This window comes from Anopheles coustani, chromosome 2 (assembly GCF_943734705.1).
Source record: "Anopheles coustani chromosome 2, idAnoCousDA_361_x.2, whole genome shotgun sequence".
NCBI classification, from domain to species: domain Eukaryota; kingdom Metazoa; phylum Arthropoda; class Insecta; order Diptera; family Culicidae; genus Anopheles; species Anopheles coustani.
In genome coordinates this window covers 3,853,387-3,877,897 of record NC_071289.1, presented here as the reverse complement: position 1 = coordinate 3,877,897, position 24,511 = coordinate 3,853,387, and the positions used below count along the sequence as shown (strand labels likewise).

General features: G+C 47.2%; 1 protein-coding gene across 2 annotated transcripts in view; it reads left to right on the top strand.

Annotated features, from left to right (window-relative positions):
* The window catches only part of LOC131266852 (bone morphogenetic protein receptor type-1B), a 116,883-nt gene extending 94,842 nt beyond the window's left edge, over positions 1-22,041 (top strand). For both annotated transcript variants that reach the window (XM_058269516.1, XM_058269517.1), the window contains 2 exons: positions 18,972-19,159; positions 19,234-22,041. In XM_058269516.1, the coding sequence (XP_058125499.1) occupies positions 18,972-19,159; positions 19,234-20,538 (1,493 nt within the window). In that variant the 3' untranslated portion in view covers positions 20,539-22,041. The remainder of the gene's footprint in view (positions 1-18,971; positions 19,160-19,233) is intronic.
* Positions 22,042-24,511: the final 2,470 nt, after the last annotated feature.

The window sequence follows — 24,511 nt, the reverse complement described above, 5'->3', positions numbered from 1 at the left end:
TGTGTGGTAAATTATTATTTGGTTTAATTCCGAAATTCAAGCAACTTCGCCGTGCGTTGGTGGGATACACAAACGAACAAAAAAAAAACAACAGCCCGAAAAATAACTCGAGGTGAAAGGCTTCTTGGGGGCGAAAATATCACTTCGACAGGCGTTGGATCTCGGTCGGATATTCATGGGTTCTGGTGGTGGGTTTCTCGATCGCCAAATTTCTTCGTTCGTTTTGGTCGGTTCACTTTACCACTCTCGTACGAATGATGAATAATTTATCGATGCTGTAAATGAGTAATTTGGTGCAATCATCATAACTCTTTTTTCGATGATTGTACGGGATTTTGTGGATCATTTGAGTGAATTCGTCTTCGCATGCGTTGAAATGAGTTGTTACATTCATCTTTTTCATCAAACGATCTTCTTGTTCTGGATATATATAATTTAGTTTATTAATTTATTGAAACGAGCGTTAACATAGTGGGAGTGGATTATTTGTAGAATAAATGCACTTGACAAGTGTAGAAGAGATATTTCCGTGCATTAAAATGCAGATTCAAATTGCACACTAAGCTTAATGTGATCTTTCGAACCTGCTTACTAACAAAGTATACAAGGCGATGGTAATTGTAGCCTACTGTGATTCCCATTCCTTTTCATTTGTCAGTTGTCGAATAATTCATGAAAGGTCCCAGTCCAACCTCCTTGAGGCGTAAAAACAAAACAAACGGGCATGGACATTAGAACAAAAGGAAAAGAAAACTCCAGCAAGATAGACGAACGACAAATCCGCGAGAAAAACGGTAACGCCGCGACTACGCTTCATCAGCTAATTTGCGCAAATCTGTGACAGACAGCTCCTGATTAGGACGAGAGGTAGAAATCAAATCCTTTGAAACGCATCGGCCGTGCAATCGGGCGTTTTGTCTTGTTTGAGTCCGCAAGGCGAATGTTTTGAGTGATGAACCGACCCACTCACGCGGAACTTGTGCGCCGAAAACGTCGAAAAAAAAAGATGATGCCAATGAAAACAATAATAAAATAAGTTAATAAAATGGACAATTCGCCTTCCAGGCGCTATCAATGTTTATTTTTTTTTTCTACCCGTGGCATAATCTCCCGGACCCGGCAACGGTTCCCAACCCCCTTTTTCGTGCAATGATGGTTTGCTTATCGGTGGCTTCTTTCGGACGTGCGATCGCAACCTTCTTACAGGAGGATTCCACGCAGACGTCGGGCTTCTAATCGGTGGGAGCAAAGTTTCGCCAAAGAAAAAGTCGTTTACGTTAAACACCGAAGAAGACCCCCTCGGGAGATGCGGGCAAAAATATATGCACACGTTTTATTAAATTCTTCTTCAACGCACGGTGAGATAGAAAAGGGTCAAGTAAATTTAATTATCCTTTACCACAGCCGTCTGTTTGTTCGGAGAGCAACATGAAAATGCGTGCAATCGTGCGCGCCGGGTTCGAAAAATTGTTTATGGTTTTCGGATCCGGAGGAGCACCGATTCTGAAGGGAAAATACAACGCAGAGGAAGTCGCGGAGCCGGTCGACGAGACATTGTGTGTGCGTGTGTTGTTTTACGATGTGTTACGAAATGTATCGAATTCTGTAGGCTAGTAGTTTACCATTCGCCCGCAGTTCGCTCGTTCAGGCTGGCTGAAATGATTTACTGTGCGTTTCAAAACCAAGATCGTAGGACGGGAGGCAATGTTCAACTTTTGAAGAGCACGGTAGTGTTCGGGAGGGAATAAGATCGACCTGAACAGCGACCTCGTTTTCAGAAGAATTCAGTTGGAGACTCACTTCCGGACTGCTGCAATAGGCAATACCTAAGCCTCTACATTGCAAGAAGCATTTCCTGGCCGGGCCGGGAGAGACATATTCCGTTGTCAACATAAATAGTCGATCGAACAAACGATCGTGGGCGAGGCCTTTACCTCCACAACTATTCCTATAAGCTGACTTCGATTTCCATAATCAGCTCGCAAACACCGACCACCACCCCCCGGTCTTTACCAGAAGCGAAAACCGTTGGTTTCGAGATCGAAAATTATTATGCTTTTCTATCCCTCGCCTCGAACCCGTCTTCCTTCGGCTCCGGGATGCAGCTGCATGCGATTATTCATAGCTCACGCCATGCGTTTCTATATCTCTTCCTGCTCTCTCTCCTTTTTGTGCTTGAGGCTGCAAACCGTTTATCTTCTTCATCATCCTCATGTTTTATGTTGATCGCCTCCGCGACTCCCGCGCAAGGATTATTATTATTACTCCTGCGGCTGTTATTAATATCGCGAATGGAGCGAATCAAGCAGGCCCTCCGATGTATGCCGAGGGTTAACCAACGGTGGAAATGTCAGCTCAACCGTTGCTTCGAGGGAAGCTCTACAACACCCTTTCTCCAATCCGATGATCGACGATGCAACGTGGGGGCATCATTTATTCATGCTCATGGTCGACCCCGCAGGGCATGATCCGTTTTTGGCACGAGCGCCTCCGCTTTCGTCGTGTCGTGCCGATCCGTACCGATGGGAAACGCCCCCGCGACCAAGATCCAGTAGTGGCAGTGCATTTCCGGTTTGGAACCGATTCGATCCGCACGAAGTCTTTCTCTCCTCCGGTTCGTGTCAGCTTAACAGTGTTGTCGATACGGTCGTCACTTCGTTAGCAGTGCGTTGGCCGCCGTACGGTGTCTAAAATTCACCGTCCCGTATATCCCGTAGGACTTCGGGGATGAGCCTCCTCCGCATTATTACCTCTACGTAGGCGTCATCGGGCTCTTCGTGGTGAAGGACCGTAACATCCACTGGCGTGCTAAATAAATGAGTAAATTCAACGAAAATTATGCTTGGCCTGGGTGAAAAGGTGCAGAGGATGTAAATTATGAGTGGGTTCACTCACTCTAGCTATGTCGGAAGCACCACCGAACATGCACTAATATACCATATCCACTACCTACTCGAGAGCCTTTTGAGCCTAGCGATTATTCCGTCCATTCGGAGGAGATCTTTCCGTAGATCAACAACCGATCATCGGGTTTGTTCGTGTTTCTGTGTGTGTGTGTGTGCCTTTTGGGTTGAGTGGTTGACTTTTATCTATTTGATGCATCCATTAGCACCTACGTACGGCACTGGCGGAAAACCCCGTCCTCTACCATGGGAAAAGAAATTAAAAAAGGGGGAACCTTTCGGGACGTTTTTCACTCAACAAGCACCGCGCTCTTACGAGCCGGGACCCAACATCATTAGGCAACATAAAACTAAATTACTCACAGCTGTATCCATTGAACACTCTTTTCCCATCGAAAGCAAATACCCGCCCGGACTAATGGTTTGTGTTTTCTTCTCTTCCACTTTTTCCCATTTCAGGTATGTTGACACGATTTGTTATTAAGGACAGCTCTCAGACAACAAGGAAGGGTTTGGCGCAACAAAACACCTCCGCAAAGGGGGTTTGCTCATCAATTACGATAAGAAAGGTGACAAGCATTCGTAGGAATGTGTTGCAGCGTTGGAGTAACGGAACAGAAGACCACAAATCCATCACGAAGAACATGTAAACTCTCTTGCCTGCTATTCGCGAACCGAAGCTTGAAAGCGGATCTATTGAAGCATTCCGCACAGTCAATCATTCAACCAAACCGGAAGTGGCACGAGGCAACCCTTTTGGACGCGCGAGGCCGTCGAGGGTACAAGAAGGAGGAGGGCCCTTGCCTGCCGTTGGCATCATGACATCATCGTCAATCGTCGTCGTAGCTCCGATTAAAGGGAGTTGTGCTGTTATCATTTCCAACATTCGGTCTAGGGGTACATAGCCGAGCAAAACAGACAAAACCTCTCGGACCGAGCATCAGTGGATGAACATTCCATTCTAAATCGTTCACCCGTTGACGAATATCTGTTGATTCAATTTAATGATTCAGTAGTGAATCCCACCGATTATCTAACAGTTGTTCGTCGCTGATTTCATTCCCACAAATTCTCGTGAAAAGAATGTAAAAATACCCGAGTCAGACTAGAGCGAAGATTAGATCTCGAGGAAGTCAGATGCTTTTGAAATACCTTTTGCAATGTTGATCAACACACACCCACGCAATGATTCACAACGTTTTTTTTTTGCGATCTTCGCGTGGGGTACGTTCTGTGAGACGACGGAGATTTCTTTCAAGTTGAGCGTTGCGCAACACGGGGTGGTTGGGGAGGTTTGCTTTCAAAAATAGTGCATCATCTTGCTCGCCTCAGCCTCTCCGCAGTCCCCGTTTGCAGCTGTTTTTATTTTGTCATCGTCCGAGGGTTCCTCTTCCGTCGGATGATCGTGCGCGAACGATGACTCGATGCAGTCGTCGCACTTGGCAAAATGTAATGCACTACGGTGCCTCAATGGCCCCCTCCGTCCTTCCGATGACCGACCCAATACAACGGTGGTGCATTTTACGACCGGTGACTAAACGAAGCCGCCGAAGAGGAGAAGAAACTCCGCTCGTGTGTTGGGTTTGCCAAGACACGCGAATCCCCGAGCTCGAGCTCGAGTGGAGGAAATTTTATGAATGAAACCGCTCCGATACACGAAAGCCATCATATCGCGGCGCGCTCTGCCTGCCGAGGCCGAGGCCGAGGGAGGGAGTTTTCTTCTGATTTGCATCCGTACATATGGCTTTGTGCACCGCCATCCGGTTTTGTCTGCATGCTCAACACGTACACACACACACACACACACACACACACACACACACACACACACACTCCCACACACGCTCTCGAAGGATGGTTTTCTCGTTCTTCAAGTTGGCATTTCAACTTTCCCTCAGCCGTGTGTCGCGGTCGAAAGAAGATCGTCACATTCTTCGTCTGTCGAGTTTTCTAATTTGAATTAGCTAAAGCGAACCGACGATTGAAGCAATTCTGCGCAAGACCTTCACATTCTTCTTGACATCCAAAGAGGTTGACTAAACTGGTGCACTCTCAAATCAGACTCAATTTATTAGCTAGAGCTTCAACGGACTCCTCGTCCTGAGCTCCGCCGAGGCGTATTCAAATTCATCGAAAGTTTATTTTCGGCCGCAGGCAGCCTTTCGGAACGCCGCCACGCACACGCGACAAGAAGCGGACGAATTTGTTTTAGGCCATAGAGCGGAGCGTGTGTCGCGGCGTATCTTCGCGTCTTTTGCGCGTTTGATTTCAATTTCAATAATACTGTCCCATAAATTACACGGTCGGTAGATTATTATGAGCCCATAAAGTGATAAAACTCGAGCAAGGCTAGCCCGCTTGGCTCTTCATCTTAGGATGGACCTTTTAGTGGTGGCACGAAACGTATTTGTATGCTTTTAAAAAGGGAGGAAACCTCCGACGCTCCGAGGCGGAAGCGTCTCGAAATGAATGCAAAAGACTCGTCCGTTCGGGGGGAGAATAATGATGTGGTGGACATTTTTAAGTATTCATAATCTAAAGGATGCGACAAAGGAAGGGTTGTTTTTTGCTTGAGTGTTTGTCTGAGGCACTTGCCGACAGATTGTTGGTGTATTTAGTAGACTCTTTTTGTATCTTTTATTTTAAATTCGGCTACAAAAAGGGGAAGGAATACCATTCCAATAACCTCATCAGACCCGTCATACCGTCCAATGGCACAGGTTTAACGGACCAACAGATCGAGCTACCTGACCGGTCGTGCTTTTAATTAAATAATTCATCCACTGCTCATTTAATTGCACGTGCCATGGATGCGGGTAGTGGTGTGCGGAGATTGGCGAGTGCATTCGAACCATTTACTTCTCCTATCCTCTGTCGTTTTAGCGATCACGATCTTCAGCGGACGAAGGAAGAAGAACGCAGAATGAATTGCTGTCGTTCAATCTAGGTCCATCCACACCCACTTCCTTTTCCCGATGGTCTCGCGATGGCAAATTAATGCCGGCAAAAGTGCGATCATGTTTCGCTGCCGCTAATTATGGACCCGCGCTCCGTTTTTCCCGCTGCACAAGACCACGGCACTCTTCTGCACTGTTAGCCGATTTATGCCGTTTGACGAATGCAGTGCACCGGGCACCAACCCCTCCCTTTTTGCTTGCCGTTGGATGATGCTTTCTTCTCTTATCCTGTTCGATGGTTCGCGCGTTTTCGCATCAATCATCGACCCGCATGCGCATGCAACGCCATCGCTCTTGGCGTTCGAGTGCATTCTGTAGTTGCTGTGGAGTTGACGCAATGGCTGGCGTAAGGCGGAACGGGGGATGGTTTATTTATATTAGTTTTAAACAACTGCACACCAGCCCTGCGTCCCTGCGTCGACGCTATGCTAAAGATGAAGCCCGCGTGATTACGGTGTTGGATGATGGCCGCACATTGTTTGTAATGCTTTGCGCATCTGGTGATTTCCGGACAAGTGTTGGTATCGATTAGTACAGTTAGTTCGTTTCTACTCAAGCTATTAACAGGTTGGAGACAGGAAATACCATCCAGTTTGGAGATCTATCAGAATCTGGTTTCACGCTATCGAAATGCTTTGTAAGACATTCTTTAGATGCATTAAATGCTCTGTCAATACTAAGTTAATCATGTTTGTTTTCATCCAAAACAGAATTTTAGGGAAAAACCACTTATCTGATTCGTCGCAAACGGTGGCTGCTAATCTTCCATTTGTACATTTGGATGGATCCCTTTATTTCTGCCGACGATCATATGATGCACGATTTTCCCTCCCATCTGTGCCAGCGTTTGTATGAGTTTGTGCTCATAAAAACGCGGGAAACACACGTGTAGCAAAAGGAAAGGGGGAGGGAATTTTGAAACAGTTGAAAACCGGCCGCGTGCGTCCAACAATCTTGCCTGGTAGGCAAACGAAACGAACTGTGTACGCGGTTGAAGATCGCGATCGTGAACGACGGAAAAGACAAAGACAGGCCCAAAACCAGACCAGGGGAGAGAGGGAAGGAGAATGATGGGACAATCAAAAACAAAAAACCCCCGGCGGGTGTGAAGATGAATGATGGATTGTGAAGCGAGAAAGAAGGAAGCGAAGGGTTCTTAAGACAATTATAAACATATGTGCCGATGTTTGGCTTTCAAATGAGAATCCACTCGCTCTCTCTCTCTCTCTCTGTTGTTAGTGTTTTGAGAAGGTCGTCTTGAGTACGTGGAGCGAGCATAAAAATGGCTTTGTGTGCGTTTATGTCGATCGCCAGCATCTTTCCTTCGCGTTCGGAGGATGTGAAGAGATGATGTTGAGCGAAAACGATCTCAACACAACGATGCTCGCGGAGTGGAACATTGAGATTGATCTAGTCTAATGAAGCTCCACAACTGGAACGCGATTAATTTCAAGACTCTCTTCTTGCCTGTCCTTCTCTCTCTCGTTCACCCCAATGGATGTTATGATTGATATCCTGTTCTGCTTAGGAACGTTTTTCTTCCCCCATTTCAAGATCACTTCCAATGGCTGGAGATAAAAGAACCGCCGGCGGGTTTTTTTGTGTTGGCGATCTTTTCTCGCGGGAATCTCCTCACGCAAACAGCGAAAGACAAGCCGGGAAGAAAACGCACACAGCGGTAAAGCCGTCTGACGTTGAGGGACTTGACGTGCACGCTAATGGAAAACGGGTTGCAGGATCCGGAAGGGCGCCCGCGAAAGGGTGTCGCGCAGGGTGTGGAAATTATAGATTATAATCAATTGGTTCGTTTGGTCCGTGGATTATTTTACTTTTTTTTCGTTTTGTTTCACTGGCAATGGCATTGCTACCGTTTGTGTTGCCCCCGATGGGTTGGAGTTCCCTCCGTTGGTAGTGGTGCGGCCATCTCGAGACGGTAGTAGTATCGTTGGCCGTTGGAGCGATCTTTCCCTCCTCTGTTTCGCTGTTTTCGCGATCTACTCGCGAGCCAAGATCACGATCGCGCGAATGTGAGGTTTTGGGTTTTTTTTTCTTCTTTTGCTCTCCGGTCGGAATCCCTCCGAGCACGCGTCGGTTTACGCCCCGGGGTCGATAGATTTACTTCCTGCTATTATATTTCCTCGCCGTTCGCTTGATTGTGTGTTTAATTTGGTCTGCTTCATGCTTCCAGGCGTAATCCAGGATACGGTGGATGGATTCTCCGCCATTCGGGTTTCGGCTACATTTAGCTTAATAGTGTTAATAAGATATTAATAGCTGTTTAATTCCGGATCCCTTCTATTGTAGCATCGCAGGGAGGTTTTGAATCATCCTGAACACAAGATGTACTGGCAAGAGGTTTCCTACGAAGGCATGGCATCCACTAGAAATAGAAGGCAATAGAATTTAATCGGCATATTTCTCCTTGACATTCGAGGAACGTCTGTTTATCAGTGGGTTTTTTTTTTCTCAACCCCCTACAGGATGAAGGCCAACCCTTGTCTCGGGGTTGGTAAACAGCGAATCCCGAAGCCAAACGTTCGCGACGCTACAGTTTTATGAATCAGTGGTTGAGTGGCGATGATAAAAATGCTTTGCGAGGTTCGTTTCGAACCGGTTCCTGGCGACGGTTGTTTTTTCCGCTTTTTAAGTTTTGTAGACCGTAAGCATTTGTTTCCTCCGCCTGGCCTTCTTCCCTCCCCCGCGAATGTATCATTTATAGTATTCATTTTCGGTTGATCGAAATGATTAATTGACACCAATTGTTGCTGGCCGCGGCGGAGCCCGTTTTGGGACACGACCGAGAGCAACAGCAGCATGGGCTAGTCTGTGGCCAGAAGTTGGGGGAGGGAAAGGAAGGAAGGAACCCGTCGGGTGCCGTTTGAAATTGATTGAAATTTATGAGTCCCGGTAGCCCGCGGAGTGTATCTGGTATGGTGTGCATTCGCAACATATTTCCGACGCTTCTGGTGCGAGGGAGTGGTTGCCTTTTCAGTGGTGGGGGGAACGCTGAAGATAAGACCGGTTCCGTCTTGGCGCAGACAATCGCGGATCGGGTTCGTAGCGAAAGCAGATGGCGTACTCTGTTAGGATCTCTCTAAGTACATGCATGTGTTCTAGCTCTTTTTCCAGAGAGTTATCCCTTTTCGTGGATGACAAAAGGTCAGATTTATTCCATGAAAAATGTCCTTTCGCATTGTGGCAACCAGCGTCCTCACTAATGAAGATGAAACTTTGATGGTTGTGGGAAAATCGAAAATAATGACTTAACCAAACAAGCGATCCCTTTTTTAAATCATGTTGTTGCAAGTTGTTAGCTCTCGTCTCAAAAGCCAACATTTAACAAGATCGTTTCCGTGTGCAAGACCGCAACCATGAACATTCATCCTTCTTCGATCGGCTTAGATTGGAAAGTAAATAAAGCGACGCTTGCTCCAAATGTTTCAGCTTATGTTCCCTTGGCCCTTCACCGATACGGCGAAAAAATGTTGTGCTCCCATTTATCACTTCAATTTGAGCGATATATCAATAGGTTCGAAATGTTTGCCGTAACAATTAGCATGTCTGCCCTAAATAAGCCATTCAGTTGTGATGAATATTGTGATATAGGACGTGAGGATTTGGAAAATAAGTCTATGATCACCGGGAATGGATGATCTGTGACGTGAGTTTTGTCTAAAGACCTTTTGAGGGGCTTTGCTATTCAATCTTTATGGGGCGAACTTGTATCTCTTTGATGGAATTCTAGGCTTTACGGTGCGAAAAAGATTCCTAACTTATATTCTTCGATTGGAATGAACTGCACAACTGTAATTATATCTACTCAAGTGTAAAAGCGAAGCGTATAAAATCAAGCCCCAAGAATAGAGGGTGGTTCATTTGGTTCGGTTCTGTTTCTTTCGGTTTTTCTTTTAGGCCCCTCATCTAAACCCCCCAAATTGGCATGCATAATAACGAGCACACGCCCGGCATGTGCTTCGTGATGTTGAATATTTCATCTCGGCAAGATACGAAACGAAATAAAAAACCTACGACCAAAGGCAAAGCACGGGGAGGAGGCGGCGGCGTGGTATCTCTAATGCGGCGGAACAATTATAATAATGCTGCCTACATAAATATTGCACCGGGAAAAACTGGCGCAAATAGACTGCCCTCCTGCTAAGATCGATCGTGCTTTTGTGCGCCTACTGTGATCTTTTCCTTCCCGTATCGAATGATCGATTCGTGCGCCATAACAGCACCACAACGCAGCACACACCATATTGCGCGCATAACCATTAGCCTCGGTTCCTCGGTTCTCTCCGCAGCGGACCGTGTGGAGGGGGCGCGGAGGAAATGGTTTATTCAAATTATCTTTTTCCTCCCACTCGCGACCTCCATAAAGCCGAACAGTCTGGCCCGGGGAGGGATTTTTTCTTTTCTTCCTCCTCGAGATCGATCAACGATCGGATCGACGCCTTTTGGTGCGCCGGATGCTGGGTCGATTTTCAAGCTGTGGAAGTCACCCCGTGCTCTTATGGATCTTGATCGCCGTAATCAGGGAGGCGTGTTGTAGGTGTGTGGAAAGGGGCAGCGGGATAGTAGGCAAAAACCGATCTAAAATAAAATGAACCGTTACAGAGATGAGATCACGGACACGACGGACGCACGCCCGCCCTGTTGTATTGTAGGAGGACTCTGAAGGTAGTGGGAAATGGGGGGAGTTTGAGCCTTCTGCAGTGCGCGCCATGTTGCCAGTAATCGATCAACATTTTATGTGTAACACCGCACACATCGAGGAAGCGAGAGAGAGAGACTCGGATGTATGTTTGCCAGTACACACATTCGAGCCGATGAACATGTGTTTTTGTTAAGGTCGAAACACAACACAAGAAGGACCATATGGTTTTGATTTATCACTCACTAATCACCCACACGAGCACATCCGGCTGTTCCGCCGTGGTATCAATCAGCATTTCCCGAAGCACAGATGTGCTGCGAAACCCGGTGGCCATACCCGTGGCCGGAACCCGTGGGGGAGTCCGATTATGTCTGGTGTCCAATGGGGGGCTCTCTTCCAAGGGCTTCTGGTTTTTAAACCGTTCGGTTTGGGTTTAGAGCGCACAGCATGGGCCAACTTTCCTTAACGGGCCTTGCTGGCCGATGACAGATATCAGAGAGAGAGGACAGCGTTCGTAAATAGTAACTCGAAATTTGTGCCTCTAAAAGGAAGTTACATTAGAAGGTATGTCCTGCGGCGCACGTGCCTCTGAAAGCCGTTAAGCGTGCGGCGGGAGGTCACATTCGCTCGTTCAACTCCCGATTGCTTGGAGTTCCTTCGAACTACATCTTTTCTACGTCAGCAAAAACAGACACACGCACACACGGCACGTTTGTTTTAGTCATGTGCCCTACACTCTAGGCCAGTCTTCACAGCTGACGTCAAAGCTTCCGAATCTTACGACAGCTCCCAGGACCAGGACCAGTGGAGAGTGTGTACCGTAATCTGTCACAAACTTGCCGGGGCGGCTACTACGTACGTACATACGGTTCGCGCTAGTACTCGGTTGGTACAAATTGGATTTCGTTAACTACGTTAGCGCGCACATATGAGAACCGGAGCTGACAATCAGAGCTCCAAGTGGACAAGAAAGACGACCATTCGCTGTTCGCGGCCATCTCTGTGTTGGTTCGCCATCGTATGGTCTCTGGACATGTCGAGTGGGATGTCGGCAGAGGGCAGGAAGTACAAGTACAGCAGAACAGGAGAACCGTTTCTTAGCCTCGCTGTAGCTTCCATATGTCTTGTAAAATTAGCATGTTCATTGAGTGTGTCTTTCTCGTCCGCTTGTGGCATTGCGTGCGCTCATCGGGTTATGAAACATCGACCTTAATTTTTTTTGCCAACCCTCAAGCGGTACAGATGTAACACGAAGTGTCGCTACCGGAGTATGTTGAACTCGACGGTTCCATGCTTGGCTTTGGGAGTTGTTTTGAACCATTGGATTTAAAGATAAGGTACAAATGAAGGAAGAAAATTAGTTTAAATTAATTGAAGAATTTAATGCCAATGATTCATGCTTGTTTTGAAATCGATTCCGTGCTTGACCTTTCCCGATCCGGCGATGCTAGCCAACAAGATAGTCCATTCTGCTGCTGGATGGTTAATATTTCCGATTACTCCCAGAGCGATTCAACCAAAAGCTACTACGATCTCGTGGCATACCGTTCCTTCGGCGTTTTAGTCATGTAGTCGTAAAAATGGACTTTTATGGGAATGTTTTGATTTGCTATAAAAAGATCGGTGACACTATGTGTTCTTTGCCTTGCAGAGCAGAAATTTGCGGAACTCGGCGAAAACTGATTCATTCATTCCGAAAAACCGACGACAACGCAGTTCCGAGTCGATCGGCACTCTCGAGATCACCGCGATCGCGTTTCCCCGTCGATCCCGATGAGTCAGGCCGATACGGATATGGAGTAAATATGCTAATATCGATCCCGGCGACGATAGAGACAGTGTCGGTGTCAAGCTGAAGTCTGCTGATGGGTGGAGGTGATCGAAATGGTGGCACAAAGGCGAATTTCGACATTTGCGAGAATCGATTTTAATGGACATTTGGATAGTGATCAGAAGATGGATGGAGGAGGGGAGGGATCGGAGCCGGGGAACAACACAACACTTCCAAGCAAGACGGAGTTCTTCGGCGGGGGGTCTTCCTCTCACTCAATCTTTCGGCCTTCTTTCCCCCGTTTCCATTCCCGGGTCCGAGTGTGATTGATCGAAAAACTTCAATCTTGACGGTTTGTTGTTCACATCGTGTCGACTCGACGCAGCGGGTGGGAAACAAGACCCGAGGCATGCTCGAGGGATCGATGTCTCCACGTCCTCGGCAGTATTTTCTGGCTTGCTTCTTTTTTTTTCTTCTCTGGTTTCAAGTTTTACTACCATTCAGCTAATAAATAGAAATATGGTCTGCCGGAAATCGTGTTGGATCGAATATATCTCATCGCACGAGAAATCAAAACACATTGAAATGATTGGATTTTCCTTCGCCTCCCCCTCAAACATTCATCAACTCCTCACATCGGCCATTAAATCTCAATGATGCACGAGAGTGCAACACACACACACACAGCGCACAGGAACAGGAAAGGGAAGTGCGCTGTCAGAGATGGAAGTGCACAAGAACGGAGGGGGTGGCCAAAGCATGACAAGCAAGTTCCGTTGCAGCTTCGCAGCGAGGCAAATATTGATCTTTTGCCCTGCGCTCGCCAAACACCAAACAGCCAGCACTTGGTTCTGTGTTAGCTTGACAAATGTCATCCAGCGGTAGCGGCATTTCATCTCCCCCAACGTCGTTGCCATCGTTTGCACTGAGTTATGCGCAGCGACTTTTCTGCGTACGTGTGGGAGTTTTGCGAGAGGGGGGAGGGTGAGGCATGTCCACTCGCCCGTGACGTGATGTTCGTCACACGGTGCTCTCGTGTCCTCGCGTGTCATTTGTTGCGCCCTGCTGTCTGTGCCGTGCGCGTGCACCGAGGGAGGAAGAACCGAACCGCCCGCTGACTGCAGGATATATTAATAGAGGATGGTTTGGGATGCCACGTCGTCGTCATCGTCGTCGTCGTCGTAGTCGTTGTCGGATGCTGCGGAAAACGACGCCCCTCTAGCGAGAAAAATAAAACGGATAACAAGAACAGACATCGACGACGACGACGACGACGATGATGTGTCTGGCGAACTACAAAGTGTCACAATGTAGTAGAAAATACGGTCCAACAAATCACTCTCGGCAGCATTGAAGTGACAAACGGAAACGGTTCGATGCGTCGTTGATGCCTCTGCCTTGACGTCTCGAAGAAAATTTGTGCTTCTTCAGCTGTTTAAATATTTCTTTAACTTTTCGTTTGCAAGAAACGTATGGGTGCGTGTTTCAATGAACTTTTAATATGTCTTTTCATTCATTTTAAATCTAACTTGGTCTTTTCAAAAAGTACCACTATTCTCCGTGCACCCACAACAACAATAAGGATCATTGTACACCCCTCAGGAATCATCATGATCATCGACAAGAAAAATTAACGAGCCTTTGGGAAAAAAACGCTGTAATCCCTTTCCACCCCTCACCCCGTGCTGCACAGTATCAGAACTATTATTCTTCGAAAAGTTTGAAAACTGATGCATCATCGCCGTCCGTTATGGTTTCATGTTTTGGGGGAAAGATTCGAAACGATAAACGCAAACAACAAATGGTTCGTAGCGGGCCGTTTTTTCCATCTTCCATGACATTTGTTCTGCTTCACGGTAAGCTCGAAAGCGAGATGACGTGGTGATGCTGTTGACGCTGTTATTTTTCCCTTTTTGCTTCCCTTGTATTTCTTCTGCTCCAACGCTCCGAGGACAAGAAAGCGAGGGTAACAGAAGTAAGAAGGAGATCCAGCCAGACTGTGTGTGTGTGTGTTTGTACGTGTGTTTTGTTATGCAAATTCTGATGGACGAGTGGACACACTGTTTGTCATCCATCCAGCAGCACGAACCAACGGAAAAGTTGAACCACCAAACTAAAAACCCAGACAGACATCGGCCGATGCCAGAATCCCATTAAAAAATAAAAATGAACCTTGGGGGTAGGACGAACACGGACACGACGGACCCTTTCCCCCGCGGGGCTGGGTTATATCCGAAGCCATGTAGATAATTTATGGTAGATAAGATTTCTTTCGCCAACACTCCGACCATCATGCCACACCCGGCCACACGGGCTATGGAAAGCGGGAGGGTATAAAACGGTCTCTATCTCCATGGTAACACAATGCCTGGCCGACTCGTCTCACATTCGTTCTCTCCGGTGGCTGCGTCGGGAAACCAGTCCTCCCTCGGGATTCTGGAGAATGTGAAGGTGGCAGAAATAGGGCCTCGGGTTCTCTAAAATTGTTTACCCGCAGCTCGGATGGATATTGTCCTCGGACGGCTGGAATGACATGCGCAAACGTCACTCACGAACAAATACTCGCGACCCCGGGTTCTGCGTTTTTTACGTACGTGTGTTTTTATTTATTCTTTACAACATCTTCAATCGGTCCTAAATGTAAGCGAAGGCGAGGTTTGTTTGGCCGTTTCTATCGAGGTGTTTTCTTTCCTTTCCATTTTTTTTCTCCTGTGTCCTACGTGTGTCAACAATTAAGCTGGCCAGTGTCTTGTTTGACGTACGGCTTGCTGAGCTCGGCAAACGCGCAGCCTCCTCCGCACTGATCTCTTGACATCTCTGCCTGTCAAACAACAAGCGCGCAGGTGACGGACGATGGAGAAGAGTCTGTCCTGATTAGGTTGGATGCATAGGAGGCTTTAGGGAATTAATTCCCATCCTAAAGTGAGCCACGACAGATGATTTCCTCCTCGTTGTTCCAGATGCTACGACTTTTTTGTGTGCTTCCAGCTGCTGTCAATCGAATCAACCCCGATTTAAGAAATCATTTGCACAATCCTATCGACGTCAAATCAAAACAATGAACGTCGTTTAGCGAACTCAGCTGTGAGTAATCGTATTGGGAAGGCAGCATCTTTCGTTTAATGTCAGCTTAGCATTGACGCAAGTGAGTTTGTCACGGGGGGGGGCAAGATACGTAATGCTCCCTGGCCTTATCACGGGCACAGCCGGGCAATAATAACATCATTTTCAATTTGCATTGTCATTCCATCGTGTTATTTTTGCCTTCTCTTCCAAACAATTTTATTTGTCCCGCTGCTTCATCTGCTGATGCACGCTCCCGAACGTTCGTTCTTTTTAACTCTCCATAAAACTACTCTACGGATCGTTTGTTTGTTTGCCCGATAGAACCGATGGTCGATGGTATTGGTAGAATGCGTTTACCATGTTGCATTTATGCTACCGCGTTCGTGTGTGAGGTGTTGCGCTATCCAAAACAACGCGCGCGTCCCATGTGTGACGTAAGGGAGAATGGAGAAGAATATATAAATAATATTTTTGTTTATCTTCTTCCCCCTCCGCCGGCATTTCCTACTACCCCCCCGTACTGCTGCCTGCTTTCTTACGGAGCAAGGGAATTTCTTTCCGGGCGATGAGGTAACGTGAGGTCCAGGGAAAAAAAAGGTCGAGGAAACTGGAAAGTGCAGCCCGTGCGGAAATGGTGGAAAGTGTTAGTGAGGCAATCCAGATCCCCAGCACGGAGCATCCGATGGAAATCCATACGGAATCCGCCCTCGATTGGTCGACGTCGTTTAGTTGGTTCCCCAAATATAGAACAGCGTCCAAAAGTAGCCGGCAACGAATTGAACTACAGTATCAACTATAAACCGGTACTCGAGGAGTTCATTATCGTTTTTATAGTCATGTTTTCCATGCCCGGTGGTTCTTATCTGGGCCATCGGGCTCAGTATGCCACCGCTGGTGGACATCAGCGGTACACAAACACACATGACAACTGGCAGACCTAGGCCTGCCGATAGGAGGGCCCTTTTTCTATATAGGGTTTCTAGGTCCAGGTGTGTACTCTCGCGATGATAAACCACCGACAAGGCTGGAAGGTCCGCGGGCTCCCCTGGTATTGGAGTGGAGTGTTCATTTTGTTCAACACACTCTTCCCATCGCTGATAAACTTATCACTTGTCACACACAAACGTGTGACAACGTTGTACGAGATTTTTGAGACCGATTCCACCGAGTAGCTCTGTTTGCAACAACCGTGAAATGACACTGGTGGATGCGCTTCATTACGAGCCGAACCCGAGGGAACCATTACTGATGGCCACCTTTGGAGGGCAGCCCGAAAAACCCTACGCACCTTTCCCGTAACGTGATTATTCGCATTGATTGATCGCCCCTTATTGTTGGTAGATGGTGAAATGTGATACGCAGAAGCGAAAACGAAACAGATCCTAGGTGAGGCTAGGTTTGGGTTGTGGACACCTGCAAGAAAGTTTGTGAAAATAGGGCCCTCTGTAAAGCGAACGAACAAACTATCTTTCGGGCGCCAATTCGAAGGCACTGATTTGGCGGCATCAACAATAAGACACGCCCGTAAAATGTGTCTATCTGTCGGGACGTGGCGGATCGGTTGGCCAAGAAAGACCCCGGCCGGCTGGCGTCAGTACCCTGGCACTTGTCACCAGATGATCGATCGGGTACTTCCCGACAGATTTCATCCGGGACCGGGTCGTGCAAGACCATTTTCAATGGAGGTACAAATCGCAAAGCCGTTCCTCGGCGCGAGGTACAGATAGCGCACCATTCAGAGTCTGCAATAAAAAGGATGGGCTCACAACTGCCTACTCTGATCAGTCAGAGTTGGCTAAGTTGATCCCGTCGTGAAAAAGACTTCTTCCTGCTCCGAACCATGTAATCCATCTCATGCTTATTCTCGGGGTAAACGAACGAACATCTTCATCCGGAGGGGGTTTGCAGGCAGAGGGGAAAGAAACGGGGCTTGTTTTGGTCATGGAAATTAATGTAGGACATGGTCTTGGCCATTGGACCGGTCCCCACACACTGCTACTACATTGCGTCATCCGTGTGTTTCCCTACGGTGCGTTTCGCACCTTCAAGATGATCTTCGCGAACTCGCGGATCCTCGGCCCCTTTCCATGAATCCATCCAGCCACAAAAAAGTGTCATATTTTCTCCCCGTTGTTGTTCGTTGTCGGGACGGTATAATTTACATGTTTGCCCGCTTCGAACATGCCTGTTGAAAGACGACCACCGTACACTCGAGTAGGAGAAGAAGAACTAAGGCACGCAACGCTCGGTGCCGCTTAAATTCGCGAACCGGCGTGTTAAACACAGCAGACGAAGAGCTACCGTATCCGCTTTGTGTTTCCTCCGTGCGCGAATCATCTGGTCACGACTTCCTTCGCATCGTACGTGCGCAATGATCACCTGAGCGAAGGATTAATGTGGCGTTTGTTTTGCTATAAACCTTCGTCGTCGTCCGCAAAGCAAGGGGCGGGGGGCTCGAACGGAAAATTTCGATGCATTTTGCACGTGCCCTCCCAGGGGATATATCATGCACTCTCTGGGGTCTTAAGCGAGAGAAGATCCGCTTGATATCAGTACACACGGCTTAGCGCATGGCCACCGAGGAGTACCGGGGTTGATAATGATAACGCCAAAGGCAGAGTGTTCTTATCTCGGAACTAACTAACTGGTCGGTAATGAACTTGCAAGAACCAGCCAGCGGGAAAAAAGCCTCTGAGTTGTTGTTGTGTTGATTAAGCCGGACAAGCTACAAGCCCCTTGTTTTGGAGTTCAATTCGAGGAGGAACGAAGTACCGTGCAGTTTGTTATGTCGCCACCGAAGTGTTCTACTCCAGGACAAAGCTCAACCGTACCTGACCTTAATCTTTTGCTCACGAAAGGAAGAATTTTACCCGAATCCCGAAAACTCAAACACCCATCGGGTGCCGACACCGAGAGACGAGTTAAGTCGGGCAAGATTTATTGCACCCCCGAATCACATCAGACGACTCTTTTCCGACGCGACGACTTTGAGGCGAAGACCCACCTGGAAAACTATTCTCCAATATACCTCCGGCGCAAAAGAAGTCTGTCACCCCCCTTCCCAACGGTGGTGCGTACCTAGCCCTCGTTCGTTGTTGGTGGCGTGTTTTCGACGAAAGGGATTAAAATTCGATCCATCGTTCGCAGTTTCATTTCCCGTTTTTTTTTTGACAGCCGACCCAACTGCCGAATCAATCCCTTCATTGTGCAGTCCTATTACGCCAGGGAATTGGCCGATTTTAATGGGGTGTTGACTAATGGGTTTATTTTGCCGCAACATTATCGGCTCGATAAATCACGAAAAGATCGCAAACATTACGATATCGAAAAGTCGATACCTACCTTTGCGTCGATTAAAACTGATACAGTACAGTTTTTAAATGTTTCGCTGATTTGTGTCCAGCCTACTCAACTACGCCAAAACATAATACAAACACAAATTATTAGATCAAGTAGGCTGATTAGGCCGGAGGAGAAAATGAATCCGTTGGATGGGAGATTTGGGACATAGGGAAGCTTCTCACTTTTGCTTTACGTTTTACATTTAATTTCTGTGCATAACAAAACATAATAAAGCTCGCAATTTTAACATTCGTTTGTTTCTCTTCACTTTACAGCACGCGTACTTCAATGTTACTGCGAACATCACTGCCCAGACAATGTACAGAACGGAACGTGCGAAACGCGACCAGGCGGATCCTGCTTTGCCTCTGTGGAGGAGGTTATGGATGAGGAGACGAAACAGCTGGTTCCCGAGTGGAGCCACGGATGCATGTCACCGGAACAGGGCGGCGGTTTGCTACAGGTTGGTAGACACAACGAACTTTTCGCTCTCAAACCGAATCCTAATCCGTTTGTCCCGTTTTATTTTCTTTGTAGTGTAAAGTCGGAACGATGTCACCACAGATACACGGGAAGAGTATCGTCTGCTGTGACAACAAGGACATGTGCAACCGCGACCTGCATCTCGAGTACAATCCGCGCACGACGACGACACCGGACCCGCCCAAGGTGGACGCCAACAGTGTACACCAGATTGCCCTCCTCACGTCCGTCGTCATCTGCTCGACCGTGTTCGTGGTGGTTGTGTTCATCGTGTACTGCGTGTACCGGAGGCGTGAGAAGCGGAAGCCAGCCTACCTGATGAACTCACTGTATAACACGACCAACGGACACCTACCGATCGCGGACCTCGTGGAGCAGAGTAGTGGCAGTGGATCCGGATTGCCCCTGCTTGTACAGCGTACCATTGCCAAACAGATTCAGATGGTGCATTCGGTGGGCAAGGGACGATACGGTGAGGTGTGGCTGGCAAAGTGGCGCGACGAGAAGGTGGCGGTGAAGATTTTCTTCACCACCGAGGAAGCGTCCTGGTTCCGGGAGACGGAGATCTATCAAACGGTGCTGATGCGCAACGAAAACATTCTCGGATTCATCGCCGCTGACATCAAGGGAACGGGCTCCTGGACGCAGATGCTTCTGATCACGGACTATCACGAACTCGGCTCGCTGCACGATTACCTACAGAAGCGCGTCCTCAATCCACACATGCTGAAAACGTTGGCACACTCACTGTCATCCGGCGTAGCGCATCTGCACACGGAAATTTTCGGAACCCCGGGCAAACCCTCGATCGCTCACCGCGACATCAAGAGCAAGAACATCCTGGTCAAACGCAACGGACAGTGCGCGATCGCCGACTTTGGGCTGGCGGTGAAGTACACGAGTGAATCGAACGAGATCCAGATCGCACCGAACACGCGCGTCGGAACGCGCCGCTATATGGCGCCGGAAGTGCTGAGCGAAACGCTTGACCTGAAGTCCTTCGATGCTTTCAAGATGGCCGACATGTACTCGGTCGGTCTGGTGTTCTGGGAGATGGCTCGCCGTTGCATAACGACCGTCCGCGGGGCGAAGAATACGACCACGTGCGAAGACTACGCCCTCCCGTACCAGGATGTGGTCCCAACGGATCCGAGCTTCGAGGACATGTACGCGGTAGTGTGCGTGAAGGGCGTCCGTCCGCCAATACCGCTGCGGTGGCAGGATGAGGACATTTTGGTAGTATTATCCAAGATTATGCAGGAATGCTGGCACCCGAGCCCGGCCGTCCGGTTAACCGCGCTGCGGGTCAAGAAGACGCTCGTCAAGCTCGAGACGGACTGTACGATTAAGATAGTTTAAGAAGGCACACAGAAAGAAGCAGACAGAAAGGGTTAAGACACCACCACCTCTCCCACCTTTCGGTTGGTTGTGGTGGTGGTCAAATGAAACGTTCCTTTCAACTGGAGCCTTATTTATTTCCCTGCCGCATCCAACGCCGGATGTGAACGCGTGAATCGAAGGAATGAAAAGTTGTGTTTTGGCAAAACTGGCAGGTTTCGTTTGTAAATAGTCATCCCCATGCGGTTCGTTTTCATATCTCTCTTCCAAACTATCTCTCTCTCTCTCTATCAATTCTCTTCTCTCTGGTACTGTTTTCTTCCATCGTCTCATATCCTGCTTCTGTTTTCACAACGTTCTTCCTTCGAAACGTTCGCGTTCGCCCGGCTTTGGGCATGGTGTGGACTCTCTGTGTTTTTGTATTTGCCATAAATTAATCGTGTAAGAAGCATGTAGACATCTAAGCAGATTAGCAAAGTGGCAAGGTTCACAACGCGAAAGGACTGTTAGAACGAAACGATCGGAAACATACAACCGGCGCCTTTGACAACTCAGTGCTTTATTCAGTGCAAGAAGGCGATAGTAGCGAAGCGGTGTAATGATCATTTTCTCTGCACGCCTTTTTCTCTAGTTTTTTTTTATAAATATCTAGACATGGTAGGGTAGAATTAGCTTGTAATGGAGTATATAAACATGCGCGCTACAGAGAGACACAATTGTTAATACAAAGAGGCACCACATTTCATGGACCTGATTTGAAGTTTTCTCCAACCGAAGAGAAGCTTGTCCTTGAGCTTGATTTCAGTTTTCCTTTTTTTATAAATTTGTTTTTATGTTCACTTTTCAATCGTACCGAAGAGTGTAGAAAGCGTTTAGTTTTTCTTGGTCTACAAGAAAACATACCCATTATTGAGCATTCAAAGAGATTCTCTTACATGTAAATAGTTTGTTAATGAAAATAAAAATGACTGCATACAACACATAATGTGACGTAGAGACGAAAGTGGTTCTTCAATTTTTAGAAGAGCCTCCTCCCCGCAAAGATTGGTTTGCGATAAGAAGATGTGTGTGTTTGTGTGTGATCGGAAGTAATTTTTTTTTCAGTAAATCAACGTGCCTGCTCCCCTTTCTATGAGAAACAAAATAAAAAAACGACTACAAATTCAATGTATGATAAAATATAGTTTAGTTAAGTTAGTTTAGCGCGCGCTGGTTTCGATGATGTTGTGTAGGTATAACATAGTGAACATAAAGTGTAGAGGTGAAAATAAAACAACCTGTTGCCTTCCACAAATGCGCTCCTCCCCACTCTCATTGGCTGAGGCATTTTCATTTTCTTCCATTTAGGTTGCAAATTTTTTTGAAACAGTAAACCAGTGCAGCGGATGTTGAGGAACGTTTAGTAAATTTTGTTTTCCATACAGCGATTAAAAATTAGCATATAAAAATTCAAAATCGACCCTTAAGGACATCGTTTGTTTAGTTTATTTTCAATTCTAGCGAATTGCCGAGCGTAAATCAATGTGTTACCCTGTACGACAGTTGTGTATTAAACGAAATAAAAACATCATAAAACTTATTACTATACTGTATCTTTTAACGTGATGGAAATTCCGAATGAAAACCATTTAAGTGTTTCCACTCTTGCCATGATACAGAATGGATTGTTTCACAGGCAATTCGTCAAGCAAACGGTCATTTTGAAAAATCAATCTTACAGCAAGACTTACAGCATGCACAAGATTGAAAGTGACAGTAGAAGTCAAATTGACGTGCGCAGTGGCGGTTGTAATTTTAATTTGAATTCAAAATTTTGTAAATGTTTGTTATTTCCTAAAACTCGTTTCGATAGAGTGTAACATGGATGTATGTTATAGTTGATCAAACAACGTTATTTGGAGGACACATAAAGCACCCCTTACATACAGTTTGGTTTTGGGAAAGAAAATATATGTAAAAATGGACTTCTACAAGGTTTTCAATTCATTTTATCACTTCAAGGTATACTCGTCAGATCCACACCACATCTCCTTACTGGCATCCTTCCTACTCCCCGGTGGCCAAAACACTTTTTTAATGTATTTTCTTAACACTCAAACTTCTTTCCGATATATTTACTGTACGAAAAAACAACTAAATGCGTGAAACCGACGCAAATCATTCATGAACGTTCATTCACTTCGGTTGTTTTCATTCCAGGTCACTAGCAAATCGCTGCAAAAGCGAGCATCGACAGTCGCCGTGCAAAGTATGGGAATTCCTTTTCCATTTCGGTGGCTTTTCAACACTTAAACCGATCAATCCACACCACTCCCTCGCAAGCGCGCTTTTCCAGCTCGCTGATAAACGGCGAACCGTGACCAAACCCCGAAATGAGTTTGTTTGGCAAAACATTCATCGTCGCTACTTTCCACGATGCATTGACGAGGGTGAAGGTGTGAGAGAGGGAGACGAACCCCCCCCCCCCCCCCCCCATCCCCCACTACCTCCCAGCAACCTTCTCTCCATCCACAGATTGAGTTATAAAGTGACGCTGATGATAATAGTGGAAAAGCGAAGGAGGATTCCTCGATGGTGGTGGGTTTATTTTTAGCCACCCCCAGACGGGCGGCGTTCGATTCGCGATGTTTAAGTGCGCCCCAGCGAAAGGAATCCGTTTAACAGACCAGACTCTCCCCACACCCTTGTTTGCCATGCAGCGGACAGACTGGAGTGTGGAGCGGGCGTCCGAGCAGATTTCCCTATTTCTCTTTGTTTTCTTTTAAATAATTTTATCTAACGCCAGGGGGATGGTTCTCTTCCGCCATTCGCGTTCGCATCCACAATCAGCCCGTCGCTTTTCACCTATCGCCCGGCCGAAGTGCGTACTTGGATTGGAATTTCCAACAGGAATGTGACAACGTGCGCGCGCTGCAAGGCGATGGAAAATGGTTGGGAAAGCCATCGAAAAAAAAAACGGGAAGGAAAAACTCAAACTCCTCCATTCGAACGATGGTTGGAATTTCCGCGATTTCGCTTACCATGGGGCGCTCAGGGAGCACCGAGGGAGACCAGTTCGGAAAAGCACCATTCTCCGAGTGTCTCGTAAAGTCAACAACCTGCATGCCAAGCCCGACCGGCCAAGTGGTTTTCCACGGCAACTGTTTGGCGTGACTGTTGGAGCATTTATTTTGAGCCTTGTTTTGACGGCCCGTGTTTATGACAAACGAAGAAATAGAATTTGAAAAACGTTTGCATTCCCCACAATTTGGGGAGGATAGGAGTGGAAAACACTGTGGAGAGTTTGTCTGTGTCTCAAGGTGATCTTTTCGCGATCCCGAAAGCACTTTCACTCTCCTAGACGAAAAGCAACATTCTTCGCATTCCACGTGTCCAGTTTAATTTCCAAAGAGATTTCTTCCTCTCCTTCTCTAAACCAGCAAAAGGAAACACCAGTACGATGATGTTCGTAAAATGCCAGCGCCGAGAAATTAGATCATGTCCGGGGCAAAATTGTTGTCTTTGTAACACATTCCACAGTTTCCACCCACTGGGACTTGATCTATCGACTCCAGGGAAAAATCAAGAAAATTTCATCAACCATCCATCGACTCTCACGCAGCGCTTTGACTGACAACCAAACATCCCCGTTTCTCAGGGGGAGCTGCGCTTCGGCTTATGATGGAACAACTTTGTAATTGTATGTCCCCACACACCCCTTCCCACACCTTTCTCGCTCCCTACCCCACCCCGACCAGGATAATTGCAATTCCACAGAAAGAGCTGCCTGTGCCATCCTGGCATGTTCCGGGATTTATTACACTCCGGATCCACCCGACCTGGAAAACGATCCCCGGAGTGAGGGTGAGCAGAAGAATTTTAATTACTTTCACATCACATCAACGAACGAGCGTACCTCGCTGCTGCCTCAGCTCGTTGGATCCATGGAGTTAATTAGTTTCCGAAGCTATTGTCTCCAGTCCGAAGCGTGCATCTAAACATGGCCGAGTTCCCC